Source organism: Myotis davidii, unplaced genomic scaffold (genome assembly GCF_000327345.1).
Source record: "Myotis davidii unplaced genomic scaffold, ASM32734v1 scaffold64, whole genome shotgun sequence".
Lineage (NCBI taxonomy): Eukaryota > Metazoa > Chordata > Mammalia > Chiroptera > Vespertilionidae > Myotis > Myotis davidii.
The window spans coordinates 2,151,517-2,168,815 of record NW_006296226.1 but is presented as its reverse complement, the minus strand read 5'-3'; the positions used below and the strand labels follow the sequence as shown (position 1 = coordinate 2,168,815).

At 42.4% G+C, this 17,299-nt stretch overlaps 2 protein-coding genes across 2 annotated transcripts in view; both read left to right on the top strand.

The window, feature by feature from the left end:
* The window catches only part of FRRS1L (ferric chelate reductase 1 like), a 14,193-nt gene extending 7,433 nt beyond the window's left edge, over positions 1-6,760 (top strand). The window contains exons 4-5 of the mRNA XM_006771220.2: positions 2,208-2,454; positions 5,420-6,760. Coding sequence (XP_006771283.1) covers positions 2,208-2,454; positions 5,420-5,592 — 420 coding nt within the window. The 3' untranslated portion in view covers positions 5,593-6,760. The remainder of the gene's footprint in view (positions 1-2,207; positions 2,455-5,419) is intronic.
* A 6,149-nt stretch (positions 6,761-12,909) lies between these two features.
* TMEM245 (transmembrane protein 245) overlaps positions 12,910-17,299 on the top strand; it is a 70,116-nt gene continuing 65,726 nt past the window's right edge. The window contains exon 1 of the mRNA XM_006771219.2: positions 12,910-12,950. Coding sequence (XP_006771282.1) covers positions 12,910-12,950 — 41 coding nt within the window. The remainder of the gene's footprint in view (positions 12,951-17,299) is intronic.

Genomic DNA, 17,299 nt, shown 5'->3' with positions numbered 1-17,299 from the left:
TTCCCTGGCCTGTTTGAGATCCAGGCAGTGAGAAGAGGGCAGCTCAGACCAGGGTTACAGCAGGGGTGGTGTTGAGAGGTGCTCAGATTCTGGATACGTTTTGGAGGTCAGATAGGCTTCGCTAATGGATTAGACCTGGGATGTAGATGGATGGTAGGAGGAAACGGAGAAGACGGTCCAGGCAGTCAGAGCTCCTGGGGCTTTTTGTCCTTGGAGAGGTCACCAGGAGAGGTGACCTCAATTCCCAGTCCAGGCAGTACGACAACAGCGGGTCCCACTGGTAAGATTGTGCAAATATGAATCTACATCACTTATCACCTACTGGGGTGTCAATAGGTGAAACAGCAGGTGTGTGCCATACCGAGGGGCTGGCTCGGGTGGCAGCTGATTATTTCCTGTCCTGGGCTGCGTGTGCAGGCATGGTGCAGCTGTTAAGATGGTGGGGCTCAGAGCTGGGAGGTTGAGTGAGGAGCATTCACATTTTATGTTTGACATTTTGCTGCCTAAAAGCTTTTACATTACCGGTTTCTCTTTTCTTCTATTATTTCAATAAGAAGCACAGGTTAAATTTTTTTCAAACCTTGATACACAGGAAAAGCAAAATGGAAACCCTTTTAATAGCCTTTAACTTATTTTGAAATGGTGCATTATTTTTATTAGACTTTATTATTTTTTAATCTTCACCCAACTGAAGACCTTTTTCTCACTTTTATCCTCACCTGAGGATATGTTTACTGATGAGAGGGGGGGGGGAGAGAAACATCGATGTGAGAGAGAAATATCTATCGGTCGCCTCCTGTACACTCCCTGAGTAGGGATTGAGCACGTACCCTGGGTATGTGCTCTGACCAGGAATCAGACCTGCAACCTCTATGGTGTGCAGGACAGGGCTCCAACCAAATAAGCCATTGGCCAGGGTTAGGGTTTATTTTTACAGCAGTTTTAGATTCACAGCAAAATTGAATAGCGGGTACAGAAAATTTTCATTGATATCCGCAGCCTCACCCATTATCAACATCCTGCACAAAGTAGAACATTTGTTAGAATTGATGAACACCTTTAACATTTTTTAACTTATTTTGAAAAAATTTTAAACCTACAGACAAGCTGCAAGGATAGTACAATAGAAGAATCAACAATTGGTAACTTTTTCATTGTGGTAAAATGTACATTACACAAAATCTACCATTTTAACCATTATAAAGTATTCAGTGGCATCAGTTATATTCACAGGGTGCAACCATTGCCACTGTCTAGTTCCAGAACTTCTTTACAAGTGATAACATTTGCCACACATGCTTTATCTCTCTACTGCTTCTACTGCTACTACTATTATTGTTGCCATCCTCTGGAAACTTTGGAGATTAAATCCATTTACTTACTAAATTCAGGAAGTTTAACATTGATCTGATGGTATTATCCAATATATGGTCCATTTTCAAATGCTGCCAGTTTTCCCAATAATGTTCTTTATGGAAATTTTTATTTTATGACCCAGGATTCTGTCCAGGAACACCACACCATTGGTTGTCATGTATATTTCATCTTCTTTAATATTAAATAGTTCCTTAGCCTTTTAAAAAAATTTGGTCTTTTATGACTTTTTTGATGACTATAGGCCAATTTTTTCTTTTTAGAATGACCCTCAATTTGAATTTGTCTGATTGTATTTTTAATGATTAGTTTCTGTGTTTTTGGCAAGAATACTGTATAGCTGGTGACATATTCCTTTCTCAATATCATATCAGGAGGCATTTGATATCAGCCATTGTGATGTTAACTTTGGTCAGTTAGTGAAAGCTTTTTAATGGCATTTAAAATAATTTTGGGGGTGGGATTTCAAATGACAGAGGTAATGGAATATCCATTTCTCAGTGAAATTTCTGTATTATTTTTTGTTAATCCTCATCCGAGGACATTTTTCCATTAATTTTTAGAGAGGTGGAAGGGAGCGGGAGAGACAGAGAGAGAGAAACGTCAGTGTGAGAGAGACACATCCATTGGTTGCCTCCCACAAGAGCCCTGACCAGGGCTGGGGATCAAGCCTGCAACTGAGGTACGTGCCCTTGACTGGATTCAAACCCAGGACCTTTCAGTCCACAGGCCAATGCTCTATCCACTGAGCCAAATGGCTGGGGCTGAAATTTTTTTTTTAGTAGAGAAATTTGCAAAAGGCTGACTTTTTTCTTCATTATTTTCCATGTCAGGGTGGTGACGATGTCATGGCCTGCGTCCATGATGACAATGGCCGGGTCCGCATACAGCACTTCTACAACGTAGGCCAGTGGGCAAAGGAGATCCAGAGGAATCCTGCCAGAGATGAAGAAGGAGTGTATGAGAACAATCGAGTCACCTGCAGATTTAAACGCCCTGTGAATGTTCCCAGAGATGAAACTATTGTCGACCTGCATTTGAGTTGGTATTATCTGTTTGCCTGGGGTCCAGCCATTCAGGGTAAGCTTGCATTTTGGCATCTGGATTAAACATTAGACACCGCTGTCCTGGTGTTCGTTATTTATTGGGCAAGAGAGTGATAAGCACTTGGGATAATATTGTAAAAAAGGAGATATGATCCTGCCTTCAGGTTATAATGGATTTACCATTCACACGGACATGCAAATGGGTAAGGTATATACATGCGTAGCTTGAATAATACAAGATAACATATGATGAGTTAAGTGCTGAATGAAACAGATCACCTGACTACTATTTGTGGGGGTGTGGCTGTGTTTAATTCTCACCTGCTCCCATTTAGTCCTCACCACATCCTTGAGAAGTAAAGGTATTATATTCTGATTCTCTAGAGACTAAGAAACTTGCTCAGGGCACTGCCACTAACTAATGGAAAACTAATATTCAATCCTAGGTCTGCCTGGCTCCAAAGTCAGTGATAACTCTTAGCCTTTATGCTCTAAATACAAACAATCAAACACTGAGCAGGAAAGGGTTTCTGGAGACTTCGCTAGAGATTGACAGGCATTTCAGTGTGCTCACTTTATGACTATCCTGATGGTCGTAAATACACCAAATGGACACAGATCCACCAAATTATCCTATAACTTAGCCCGTTACTCCTCACATTTTAACTTGCGTAGACATCACCTGCCTTTATCGTTAAAATGCAATTCAGTGGCCTGGGATTCTGCATTTCTAACAAGCTCCTCATGGATTTGGTCCGTTGCTGACCTTCCTTTCGGGGGCAAGGCTCTTCCAGCATCTCCCCAACAAAGACCCGAGGATGTCATGAGACCTTTGAGCAGCTGCTAAAACCAAGTCACGCTGTGGCTGATCAGCCTAATGGCCTGAGAAGCCTGGGCGTGACTTGTCTGCAGTGTTTGTGTGAGAACTCTTCTGGCTCCTGGGAGTTGAGTCTTCCTTAACTGTGTGCCTATCAACTCTATATTGCCCAGTCTGATCTGCCTCCCCCTGTCCCCCTTCAAATTGTTTCCACTGATTGGTCTGGAGCATTCATAAACTTGTTTTTCTGTTTCTAATTGAAAAAAACATTGGGATGCCTTCAGATAGATTTTGGGACGATTCTCCCATTTGCGTATGTCCAGATTACCAACAGTGGATCTGCAATTATGTCTTCCAGTACTTTGAGTAACCTGGGAAATTACTGATATCTTAGCCTGGAGAAAGGAACTCATTTTAAATGATGGCATTTGGCGTCTAAAACGTTGGGTTTGTGCATTGGTTTTACCCCTTGGTGGCTGTATCTAGCCTTTATCTAAATTCTGAACTCCAATTTCTTTATCTCTAAAATGGGGATAATAATAATTTCGACTTTATAGAATTATTGTAAGGATTAGATGAAAACAAACTGGAAAGTGCTGTACTTCAGCACTTCATCTTCTTACACATTTGGCATAATGGCCAGCATGGCAAGCCTTCCTGCCTTGCCTGGTAAGATCACTCAGGACTTCTGTTCTTCTCACTGTCTCCAAACAGAACAGGCCCATTCCTACCCCACAGCCAGACGTGTGCTTTTCCTGTCTCTTGGACGCCCTCTTAACACCTCTCTATCTTTTTTAAAAAAAATTTTACTTTATTGATTTCAGAGAGGAAAAGAGAGGGAGAGACAGATAGAAACATCAATGATGAGAGAGAATCATTGATCAGCTGTCTCCTGCACACCCTCTACCAGGGATTGAGCCAGCAACCTGGGCATGTGCCCTTGGCCAGAATCGAACCTGGGATCCTTTAGTCCGCAGGCCGACGCTCTATCCCAGCCGTGGGCAAACTATGGCCCGCGGGCCGGATCCGGCCCGTTTGAAATGAATAAAACTAAAAAAAAAAAGACCGTACCCTTTTATGTAATGATGTTTACTTTGAATTTATATTAGTTCACACAAACACTCCATCCATGCTTTTGTTCCGGCCCTCCGGTCCAGTTTAAGAACCCATTGTGGCCCTCGAGTCAAAAAGTTTGCCCACCCCTGGGTTAGGAGGTCAGGCACTTCTAATCAGCTTATGAAGTAGCTTTTAACACAGTCTTTTGCTCTTTCCACTTCTAACCAGGTCAAAAACAAGCTTTCTGTTCAAATATTTATTTGGGCCCTGGCCAGTGCTGTTCTATGGTTAGAGTGCTGGCCTACTCACCAAAGGGTCGTGGGTTTGATTTCCAGTCAAGGGCATGCACCTGGGTTGCAGGTTCAATTCCCCGGCCCCAGTCAGAGCACATACAGGAGGCAGCCAAATGATGTGTCTTTCTCACATTGATGTTTCTTTCTCTCTCTCTCTCTCTCTCTCCCTCTCTCTCTCTCTCCCCCCTCCCTCCCCCTTCCTTCCACTTTCCCTAAAAATCAATGGGAAAAGTATCCTCCAATGAGGATTAACAAAAAACATTTATTTGCCATTTTAATCCTCCTATGTCCTGTACCATTCCATCCAACTTGGGCAAGCTACCACGTTATGTCCCACAGACAAAGTGAGAGAGGCTTCCGCCTGTAAGGGAGTCCAGTGTATTCAGGGGTTGTTAATAATTCATATATAAAATACATATTTGAGGAAAACAATTAGTAGCTCTTGCTCTTTGAAAGCATAGTATGGTTTTCCATTTGGTATTAATAAGATAAAACTCATTAGAGACCTTAAAAGTAAGCATTCATACAATACTAAGTAGCAGACTTAAAACTGGGGTGCCGTGGAGAGACCCATAGCATTATTCTGGTAGTGGGTGTGCAGATTCATGAGAGCTTGTCTTTTTGGATAAATTTAACTAATTTCTGTGTTCTTCATTATATGTACAATTGTAGGGAATGCTGAGAGTTCTGATACCTGATTCCAGATCTTTATAATCACTGCTTATGTATTCAACACAAAAGGTTTTTGTTTTGTTTTTCTGTTGTTAGAATATATCAATTTAAATATGTGCTTTTCTTTAATTGCCCCTTCCTTTTCCTTTCTTTTTTTAAAGGCTCTATCACCCGACACGATATAGACTCACCACCTACTTCCGAGCGTGTTGTCAGTATTTACAAGTATGAAGACATTTTCATGCCATCCGCTGCCTACCAGACCTTCTCCTCTCCGTTTTGTTTGCTACTCATTGTTGCCCTGACTTTCTACTTATTGATGGGAACCCCTTAATCGCAGCTGCAAAGCCAACACATTCAATGGATTAGAAAGTCTTTAGTATCTATATATTTTTAAAGAATATGTAGTATAATTTTAGCTTCTATTATTTAAAAAAAAAGACTCATGCTTTCAGCTTTTTAGAAGAAAAAAACAAACTTCTTTTCTAATCAAAGAGGATTGTTTAATAATGACCCCATACTTTTGGAAAATACTTAAAACTTTTCTAAGTTTTCATATTTGAGCTTCACAATATCTCTGAGTTGGTTTGATGAATATTATTATTGCCTTCTTACTGAATGGGGTTTGAGACCCAGAAGGCTGCCTTTTTGTGACTTGGTCAGATAACAGGTAGCAAGGTAGATAAAGAGCTAGGCATGGGATCATGTCCCTAAAGCACCTCTCCTCTTCCAGCCACAGCTCAGGAGACTTACTTGGAATATTACTAAAGAGAACTTCACTGGATAGACATAGTTCACAGTCAGCCTTTTAGGCAGAAGAACTTTCAAATTTCCATAAAGCTTAAGTGCATTTGGATAATTACACCGCTGATGGGAAGAGTGGGGGAGATTACAATGATATGAAAATGGTTCATATTTCTTTGAAATTTCTTCTCAATTAGTGAGTAGCTACGAGAAACCATTTTTTTTTATTGCTGTTGGAAAGCTTAGAAACAGAGTTGACTGATCCTGAAGATGAAAATTATGTTAATGATAGAAAATATGGGCATTGTTAGCAGTTAGAATTTGACCACTGTTTTATAAATTAAGGTACTCATCTGTGGTTACAGCCTATTCTGTTGCCAGAGTAACATACACTGAGAATGATTACCAGTAAACAGTAATATAACAGACAAATCATCTTAATAAAAATTTAAAGCATTTGGACAATAACGCAACATTTTGCAGATTGTGGAATTTGGCATAGAAACTTTTTTAAGATGAGATTTTTTTATTAGAAAACTAGAGGCCCAGTGCATGAAATTTGTGCAAGGGGATTGGCCCTCGAAGCCCCGGCTTCGTCCTGGAGGTCTTCCAGAAGGACGTCTGGTCTAACTAGCATATTATGCTTTTTTATTATAGATGACAAGTGACCCATAAAGTGAATTCACCTAGATCAGTGGTCAGCAAACTGCGGCTCGCGAGCCACATGCGGCTCTTTGGCCCCTTGAGTGTGGCTCTTCCACAAAATCCCACGTGCGGGCGTGCATGTCCAATGCGATTGAAACTTCATGACCCCTGCGCCGAAGTCGGTATTTTGGGGAAGAGCCACACTCAAGGGGCCAAAGAGCTGAAGTTTGCTGACCACTGACCTAAATTATCCATTCAGAATTGTGAATTGGATTGGCAGTCAGCATAATTTATAATAATGCTTTGACTTAATGGAATTCCTTTTTTCAAAGGAACGCAAAGTTTCCTTTGTTCCAAATGTCTGTGTTAGCAGCACATTTAGAAGAAAAGAACCTGTGAATGTGGTTCTGCGGCTGAGGCATTTCCATTGTAGAGGTCTGGAGTCCTCCGGCTTGCCTTGTTGCTTTAAAGCTGGTTCCAACTTCGTGGGTTTTTTTATTAAACAACACTGGAGACTGTGGTTTCTAGTGCCATCCTTGGAATTCATATCAGAGGTGAGAGTCCACCTTTGGAGAGAGCTTTCAAATTCTGAGCTGAACAGAAAGAAGAAAAACATCGAGATTTCTGTGACATTGCACAGTTCACCAAGCTCATCTGAGAGATGGAGGGGAAATAATCCTCGTTGTAGGTGGGGAGTGGTTAAACGACATCAAGTGAGCAAAGGAACTGTGTAGGATTTATGTGGCTTAAGTCCCTGGTTCCACCTGACTACCACTGCCTAACTAAGCCCTCTGGTCGTGGCCAAGGCTGGATTGTACGCCACCTTCTCAGCTATACTGGTTGTTGAGCAGTGAAGATACTGAGTATGCAGGCACCCACCTTGTAAATAAGAGAGCCAATATTTTTCTGTTTCATTCTCTTATGTGTATTATATCTCAGCTATAAATAGGTTAAAACTAAAGAGATACTTTAGCTAGTCTCTGTAGCTGGCAGGGAAGCAATCAATTAATGGATTTCCCTTCTGTTTACATTTCAAGTCAAGCTAATTTCACAAATTGGTTCTACCAGTTTTCACCAATTGATTACCAGTTTTGCACAGTTGTGCTTAGAACCTTCCATGATTTCTCACTGCCGTTAGTGTAAAATGCCAGCCACTTTGATCACCTCCAGTATCTTCTTTTGTCACCACTCCTCACTTGCTATGACACAGCTCTCAGTTCTTCAGACCTGCTTTCTTACCTCTCATGTTCCCTGTGCCCAAACATTGTCCATCCACTTCCTGTGCTTGCTGAACATCTGCTCATCTTTCAGGCCACAGATTAAATATTTCTTCTTCCAACCCCCTGGACCAGGTAGATTTAGGTCCCGGCCAAGTGCTCCTATAGCACACTGTGCTTCCTCATCACACTTTACTGTAATTGCTGACTCCTCCTCCCTATGCAAGGGTAAGCATTTCTTATTACTCATCATTGTAATACACACTACTACATAGTAGATACTCAACAAACATTTGTTGAAGGAATAAACAAACTTCTATGGCAACTTTCTTTGGATCAGAAGACTTGTATTTCATATACATTGTCAAACTGGCTAACATTTTTATATTCTTCCACCTGTGATCAAACCATAAGCCATCTCATTAGCAAACACTGAACTCTGTCTTTTGAAACATAGATAGAAAGATGGTTAGTAATAAAGCTGTTTTGCCCTGCAAACATAGTTGGCATTCTTACCAATGATCATTGTTTAGAAATAAGAATTCACAGAGCTGGGTTGGAGAACAGCATTTAACATCATCTCAGAGAGTCATCAATTTATAGACACACGGGAGTTAAACTCTGTGGACTCCAAGTTCATTCATTCTTACCTAATGTAAGAGAATCAACTTCTATTTTACCTCTGCATTCAACTTTCTAACATAGTACTTGGTACAGAGGAGATACCCACCTGTGTTTTTGTAGAATAATCTAGCTATTTGTATTCAGTGCTGTTCTAAGCACTCTGTGTGGATTAACACATTTAATCCTCACAACAACCATAGGAAATAGATTCTATTAATCCAGTTATACAGATGAAAAAACTGAGGCTAGTCATTTGGCACAAATTACCTGTGTTGGCAAGGACTTTAGAGACCATTTAATCCAATGCACTTATTTTACAAAGGTGCAGCTAAGGCCTAGGGAGGTGGTAGTATTTCCTACCCATTCATGCCTTCATGCACATACATTAAAACTTTTATTAAGTGGAACCCACTATCCACACTCAAATTAGCTAGGTACTCCCCCACCCCATTTTAGTAGTTTACAATTACTAAAAAAGGACTTTTTATACTTATATTTGGGGGGAAAGGTACATTTTACTTTCTACCAGCTTTTATTTTTAAATTTATCTTTATTGTCGAAAGTATTACAAATGCCCCCTTTGTTTTCTACCAGCTTTTTTTCTTCTTAAAAATATTTTGATTATTTTACCAGTCATTTTTAGAGCCTTTAATAGTGTTTTTTTAATTAATACACAGATTGGACAAGACTAGAATGTATTTGCCTTGGTTAATTTTTTAAAGTGACTTGCCTAAAACCCAGGTCTTCTAACTTGGAGTCTAATGCCCTTTCGTTGCTCCCCAGTCATCTCAAAGGTGAATTGGTAAACATGATTTCAGACAAAATGCAGGAGCCATGTTTAACTGTCTTAAGTTGGCTTTTGTCATGAAGGAAATCAGGAAGTTTGGACAACTCAGGGGTGGATTTCCATCCCGAGGAGTTTTTACTACAATTTCTATAATTACTGTCTACATAAAGGATCTGTGTTTGAGAGAGATGACCACAGAGGTTATGTATCGTACTTAGCTCTAGCATAGGGCTCAGCAAGCTTCTTCTATAAAGGGCCAGATGGAAAAGATTTTAGGCTTTGCACTCTCTGTTTCAACTGTCCAACTCTGTCATAGATCGTGCATCAACCAATGAGCACAGATGGCTGTGTTTCCATAAACCTTCGTTGACACTGAAATTGGAATCTCACCTAATTTTTACATGTCACAAATATTCTTCTTTAGATTACAAAACATCTAACTCTAGCTGGTTTGGCTCAGTGGATAGAGTATTGGCCCGCAAACTGAGGAGTCACGGATTTGATTCCAGTCAAAGGCACGTACCTCAGTTGCAGGCTCCATCCCAAGCCCTGGTCGGGGTGCATGCGGGAGGCAACCAATCAATGTGTCTCTCTCACATCAATGTTTCTCTTTTTCCATCTCCCCACTCCCTTCCACTCCCTCTAAAAATCCATGGAAAAATGTCCTCGGGTGCGGATAAACAACAAAAACATCTAAAAATGTAAACACCATTCTTAGCTGGCAAAAATAGGCGGCAGGTTGGGTTTGGCCTGTGAACTGTAGGCTTCCCTTGCTCTCAGCCAGGAGACACGCCTATGTGTCAGGATCAGTTGTCAAGTACACTGCTGGTAATGCATTACTGGTTAATTGCAAAAATATTGAAGTTAGTGAGTAATTTGTTTATAAAATATAGCTGATGGATTGTTATCCTGATCATGGCATTCCCAGGCACTTACATTCTGATAGATTTCCCAGAGTTGATGCGAAAGTGGTGGCAGTTAAGTCAGCACTAGGTAAGCAGCCGTTTTATTTTACCTAAACTGTGGCGGCCGTGATAACTTTCACTGATGAATGGCTCTTCATGGTAGGGATTACCATGTTTCAGAGTAATTTATTTCCCTGAGACATTTTTTTTTCAAGTTTTATCAAAATCGGCTGCAGTTGCCGGAATGTTTTACACATGTGACAATGTCATCTACCGTATGTATCATGATGGAAAAATGTTTGAGAGCCACCACAATAGGCCCAAGGCTGAGATGTGTATACTTTGTTGTAAATAAATGTATGTCTTTTTGTTCTCTAAACAGAATTGGTTATGTTCAGTGAACAGGTTGATTATTCTCGGTGTTTGTATATAGATCTGTACATACAAGATGAGGTCTGTGTGTGTTTATACGTAAATGCCTATATGTACATACCATGACCATCTGAAGGTCTTTGCCAAGATGGTTTCTGTTTCTGAACTCTTGGATACTTTAAAACCCAAGAGGTAAAACATTGTATGTATTACAGGCAAAATGACCCTGGAGTTTATAGAAATTTAGTTTGTAGAAAGGATTCCTGGATCGTTTATTAAGCCTTGCCTCCTCCAATCAACCTTGTGCGAATTGTTAAGAACGTATAAAGTGTCATTGTTGAGTCTGACGTTTCTATACTGTAAGTTAAGAAACTGAGACGAGTGTTAACTGAGTACATGGCATGTTGATGTAACCCATACCCGTTTTGTATATAATTTGGTTCTTTCTCTAATTATTCAATTACTTAGTTTCAAGTTGGGCTTCTTTGTTTCTATGTTTAATAGGTAACTTGAGTGTAAGTTCCTTTTCATAAAAAATAGTGGCTATGCTAATGTGATTTCAAGTAGGGCTGCAAATTTAAGTGAATCATTCATCTCTGGAATTTTTCACTTAAAATATACTGATTTTTTTATTAATATTTTCAGCCCACTCCCGCTCCCCCACCCCACCCCCGCCCCTAGATATTTGCTATTGGGCAAGTAGCTGTTCAGTTCCATTTTTCTGGAGAGTCAGCGATTCTCTCGGGTCTCGGGGTACTGAAGGGGTTGTGGCCTTCACCCAGGTCACTAGAGCAGTTACCATTCCATCACATAGCAAGTCCTGGCCACCTGGAGGAGTGAATGCAGCTTCTCCACATGCCTTATTCACACAGCTGCGCCAACATGCTGGAACAGTCTGTCTCCAGGAGTATTCATATACTTTTTTGAGATTGTCTATAAAATACTATTTTGTAAAAATGATGCTTTTCAATAGACATTGCTGGGTTATATTTGTTTTATAATAATTATGTACCTAATGTTTGATTGTGATTGATTTTGAGATTTATGTATATTTATAAGCCTGTCCCATATGAATTTTTACTCTTAAGATGTAAGGTACCTTACTAATAAAGACATGGATTTCTATTTATGTCAAATAACTATAGCAGTATTCCTAAATGCTACCTAAATGATTATACTGTCCATTTGCCATCACGAATACTTTTATCCTTAGAGGATTATGTCACAGTTACAATATATTAACTAGATTTAAACTTTAAAATATAAATTCTCTACATGGTTTGACACTTGTCCTGTTGATATCATTAAAGGTAGTTTATGATTCCTTATTGCTTTGCTCTTTTGGTTTTCTGTTTGTTTGCATTTTTGGTTTTCTGTTTTTTTGCTTTACATCCTTTCATCAGTAAAGTCTTCCCCAAAGTTATAGATGTTAAGAAGATGATAGCCCAGTGGTTCTCAACCTTGGCTGCACATTAGAATCACCTGGGAATCATTTTAAAATCCTGATTTCTGGGCCTCCGGGATGAGAAAAGATTCCCAGGTGATTCTAATGTGCAGCCAAGGTTGAGAACCACTGCGATAGCCTGTCTTGTCTGACAAAAGGGAAGATCATGTTGCAGTAATCAGGTGAAAATCACTGTAGAGAAACAATTTGCAAAATAAGTCTGTATATTCAGCTTCAGCTTAATACCTTCCTCAAATAGTAAGTGGATAATAATCCCACAAAGTGTTTCCTAGTTAATAGTGCATAACTAGCTGTAAGAATTCCAACGATCAGCCATATTGGTAACTAAATCATAATAAGTTTGGTTGTAGAGCCTTATGAATCATCAAAGAGGTACTGAGATTGCAGGATGTAATAGCTGAGCTGCTGGTACTACCAGGGCTAGGTTGGCAAACTCAGGGAATGTTAAAGAATTAGACATTAGCACATTCTGCATTATGGGCTCTAATCCTCACCACCCCCCACAAAATATATTTTGTTGGTTTTTGTGTTTTGTGATGTATATTAACTGTTCCCTGTGATATTTATTTTGCAGTATTCTCAGTGGGTAGCCCAGATGTCTGTTTTGACCCTAGTTGATGTTTGACTTGGGAATTTCTTAGGGCTCAGTCCCAGGTGTAAGGGCCAGGGGATAGGCGATAAGAAGAGACAGCTGAGATGGAATGAATAAAAAAGTCACCTGTATCCCGGAAGTCAAGAAGCTTTAATCCCTTGTTACTCACTCATTCAATACACATTTACTGAGAACTCTTATGTGCCAGTCCCTCTGGAGGACTCCAGGAAGAACAGCCCTGGATTCCTGCTTCTAAGAGGGTCACAGCCTCATTAGGGAATCAGACACATTCACACCACGATGATACCTGTCGGCGACTGCAGCCATAAGCAAATGCTCAGGTGTGGTGCCGACCTGCACTAGGGACCCTCACCCAGCCTGGGGCAGCCTGGAAGGCAGGAGGTGGTGGTGATGCTGAATCTGAAGGAAGGGCCAGGAAAGCAGACGAAGGGTGTGAAGAAGCATCGCCAAGAAAGGGGAGAGCAACCCCAGAAGAAAGGCCAGCAGGATGTGTTTGGGGACCACTGTCATTTGACAAGGTTTGTCTTCATGTCCTGCTGCTGCTATGAAAACAACAGATCTATCTTTTGCAGGTCTGGGGGCCAGAAGTCCGAATTGAATCTTATGGAGCTAAAATCAAGGTGTTGGCAGGGCTGCTTCCTTCTGGGAACCGCAAGGAAGACGGTCCTTCCTCGCCCCTTCCAGCTTCTGGCAGCTGTGGGTATTGCTTCACACCCATGTCCACCTCTGTGGTCAGATCACTTCTCCTCTGTAGTCTAATCTCCCTCCCACCCCATCAAGATTCTAGCGATTACACTTAGGCCCCATCTGTATAATCTAGGATAATCTCACCATCTCAAAATCTTTATCTTATCTGCAAAGTGCCTGTTACCAGGTCAAGTGACACACCTCACAGGTTCTGGAGATTATACCCTGGATATCTTTGGGGGCCACCACATTGCTGGGGGATAAAGGACAGGGAGGGAGCAGGGAGAAGGGAAAAGGGAGGCAGGTCCCTCATCTTGGACTTTGGATGTTGTAGTCAAGGGTTTGGACACTGCCCCACAGGATAAGGAGGCTTTGAAGGGATCAGATGACTAGTATATTTTAGAAAGATCATGCTGGTTGCAATGTAGAGAATTGATTGGAGTGACCGAAAGGGCAATGACATCAGAGTGGCGTCAAGAAGGTACAAATAAGAGACTCTAGGATTGAAAGCCAGCAGGACTTGGTTCTCAAATGAACATAGTTCATTTATAAATAAAGAGGGATTGGTCTGGCCAATTGGAAATGTACCCACCATGCTCTGGTTTCCAGTCTTGCTCTGATTTGCAGCAGGAGGCTGGCTGTTTAGAGATGACCTCAGCTTTAGTTGGAGTATATTGTTGTGAGTAGAGCTGAGGAAGGGACAGGCTAAGAATTCCAAATCCTCATTCCTAACTCTTAAATTTCAAACATTCCAGACAAAATGTTCCAGTAAAAATCAACCCCTGTGAAGATGAGGCGCCACCAGCAAAGGACACGTAAGGCCAGCCACTTTCCGGACCAGCAATTCTGGCTTTTAGCAATGATTGTTAATCACAAAATTTACCTTGCAGGTGCCCTTCTCCCTGATAACCTCCTCCCACTCTAGAAGAGGAAGGGGGAGTCACTTCGATTGCAGACTTTTAAAAAAGTATTCCCTCCCCCTCCCTTCCCCCAAAGAACTTCCCAAGCTTCTTTTTATTCATCTGGCCCTTTTCTGGAGACATGGGTCTCAATTGGGTCGGCTGAATTTGAAAATATTTTCAATGACCCTTGTACACACTGATAACATTGTCCTTGTTGACATAGCGTGGAAGGTTAGCTGCAGCTGGATGGCGCAGACCAGAAGGACAGGAACCTGGAGGCAGGAACTCTTCCCAATGTTGTGTTAGTTGCTGGGACACAGAAATGCAGCCAAGCCATGTAAACCACCGACTTTGGCTGCAGTGTGGTAAGTGCAGTCCGAGGGTGAGCGAAGTCCTGTGGGAACACAGCCTCCGTGTGTTAGGCCAGATAAACGTCAGTCCACTTTCTAATGCTTCCGTCTTCATTTCTGTTAGAGTTCGATTCTCAACTAGAAATTCTGTCGGAGACGTGTCAGTGCTATCAGAACAGTTAAAATGTTCAGAAATGTTGCCTTTCACTGGGACTTGGAAGCAAAGCACCAAGACAGGGCATTTTTGATTTGCTGAGCTGGGTCCCCAACACAATGTAGGCAACATCCCCCTCCTGTCCAATGCATATGTCAGTTTCTGTTTGCATGCACCCATAAATGCTTTTATGTAATACTAGTGGCCCGGTGCACAAATTCGTGCAGGGGTGGGGTCCCTCGGGGTGGCCTGCAGGGATCAGGCCCCAGCTTGCACCCCCAGGCTCGCAGCCCCAGCTCCAGCCCCCAGCCTTGCAGCCCTGCAGCCCTGCTTACCACCCTGCCATGCCGCCTTCTCACCTGCTCCACCATCCCACCTGTGGGTGATCAATAGGGGCACTGCCCCAGCCCCTCCTGGCTCCCTCAGCATCTGGGAGCCAGGAGGCGGCCCTGCCCCCCGCTGCCACCCCTGGTCGCAATCTGTGGGGTGATCAGTGGGGCGATCTGGCCCCGCTCGCACCCACCTTGGCCTGGCACCGCCCACTCATCTGCTCCACGATCCCCGCTCTCGTTGGGGCCATCTGGGCCTGTTGCCGATGCCCACCACCCCCTGGTGGTCAGTGCACATCATAGCGAGCGGTTGAACTCCCAGTCGAGTGACCGCCTGAGGGGACAATTTGCATATTAGGCTTTTATTATATAGGGTGGGATCTTTTTGTAATTAGAGGAAGACAGCAGAGTCTTTGGTTGGAGGAGGACAGAGGTAGGTGGTTTAGTGTTCCTTCATTAACCCCTTGGATGGGTTTTGAGACTCTGTGGTTAGAGGACTGAAAGTTAGACATGGAAGGAACTTTTCATGACAGGAGATATAATACATTGGGCACAAGTGACCTGGTTTAGGGCTTGGTAACAAAAGAGCAAAGAGTATGCAAGTTGGGGAGAAGGACTTCCTCCCCATCTGTGAGTAGAACCCAGCTCTGCTTTGGAATCCTGAGGATTAGAAGTTTGGAAGTATCCAAGATCTGGGAATAATGACACAGGCTCTGACAATCTTATGACAGGCACTGAACCCAGTGAGCTGTGTGGGCAGCAGGGTGGACACAGGATGGCTGGTGGTTGACTCATGTTTCTGGGTATATGTGAGGCATCCCTTTGAGACTCCCTAGAAATTACTAAGGATTTTTTGAGAGGGAGACTAAGGTATTATTGTTATATAAATGGGAGTTTGAATCAGTGTAAAATGGATACTGAAAGCAAATGTGACCATAATTTGTAATTATAACCTCAGCAGTGCTATACAAAGTAGTTAAGAAGCAAAGCAAAATGTAGGACAACTGAAGCAAAATATTTACAGAGTAAGTCAGAGTCCAAAGACCACTTGAAAAGCAAGGATTTTGGCCTGAAACCCAAAAATAAAATGGAAAGGAATTACTTTTTCTTTTACTTTAAGACTTATTGAAAACAGGAAAGGGTAAACTTGCAGGGTTCTGAAGCACGCACATATTAGGTACTCGGTAAAGGCTTCCTTCTTTGCTCTTCCTTCCTTCCCTTCTTCTTCTTTTTAAATAAAAGTGCTGTTTGAGATAGGGCCAGTAGACTTGGATTGTAAGACCTTCCCAACAGAACAGAAGCACCTTCAACTGCCCCAGAGCTTCCTTTTTCTCTTCTGAAGAGACAAGAGCTTCTATTATCACCATACCCATGTGACTTGGGGGGGGGGCAGGGAGGGGAGAATGAGGTTGGGGGCTTACTTGACCCGACTTCAGGTCTCAAAAAGAAATAGTGGCAGTACGTATGAGACTCTGATCTAGAGCTCTTTCAGGAGTTGAGATTGCTCCCGCACTGACACCTGCACCAATAGTTGTCAACAGTAGTTGCACAGTACAGTTCTCTGAGGAGCTTTTAAAAATATGCCAAAGGATCCCTGTCAGACCAATGAGCAAAGTAGTTAATAGACGTAGGAGCCAGACTCTGAGTTCGAATCCTTCCTCTGTCACCTCCCAGCTGTGTGACCTCGGCAAGGTACTCAACTTCCCTGTGCTTCAGTGTTCCCCTTTGTAAAGTGTCAATAAGAACACCACCTTTTTTGTGGGGTTGTCCTAAGGATTGAGTTAATAGGAATGAGGCGCTTAAAATAGGGCCTGCCGTCTGGTAATCGCTATGTAAAATCCTGCCAAACAGAACCTGGGGATCAGTTTTTTGTAAGTACTCCCCCCTCGGGATTCTAATCTGCAACCTGGGTTTTCAATCTGCGAACATAGTGCCACTTTTGGGATTCCGCTTCCCGAAAAGTTGACATTAACCAATCGGCGAAGGGAGCTTTTTTTTTTTTTTCCCTTTCCTCTTCCTCCAGTAAGATTTTGAGCTCAGAAACCTGTTACCTGGATCCAGCGGAGCGAAGCGGTTTTCCCTATGCTCTCTGGGAGTTGTAGTTTGCCAAAGGTCCTGTAAGCGCTCGGTGGCCAGATCGGAACTACAACTCCCACAACGCCACGCGCGGCCCGCCCTGCTTCTCGTTGGTGGCTCTCCCCGGCTTCCCCGTACCGCCTCTCGGCGGCCGCAGCAGACCATGGCCGA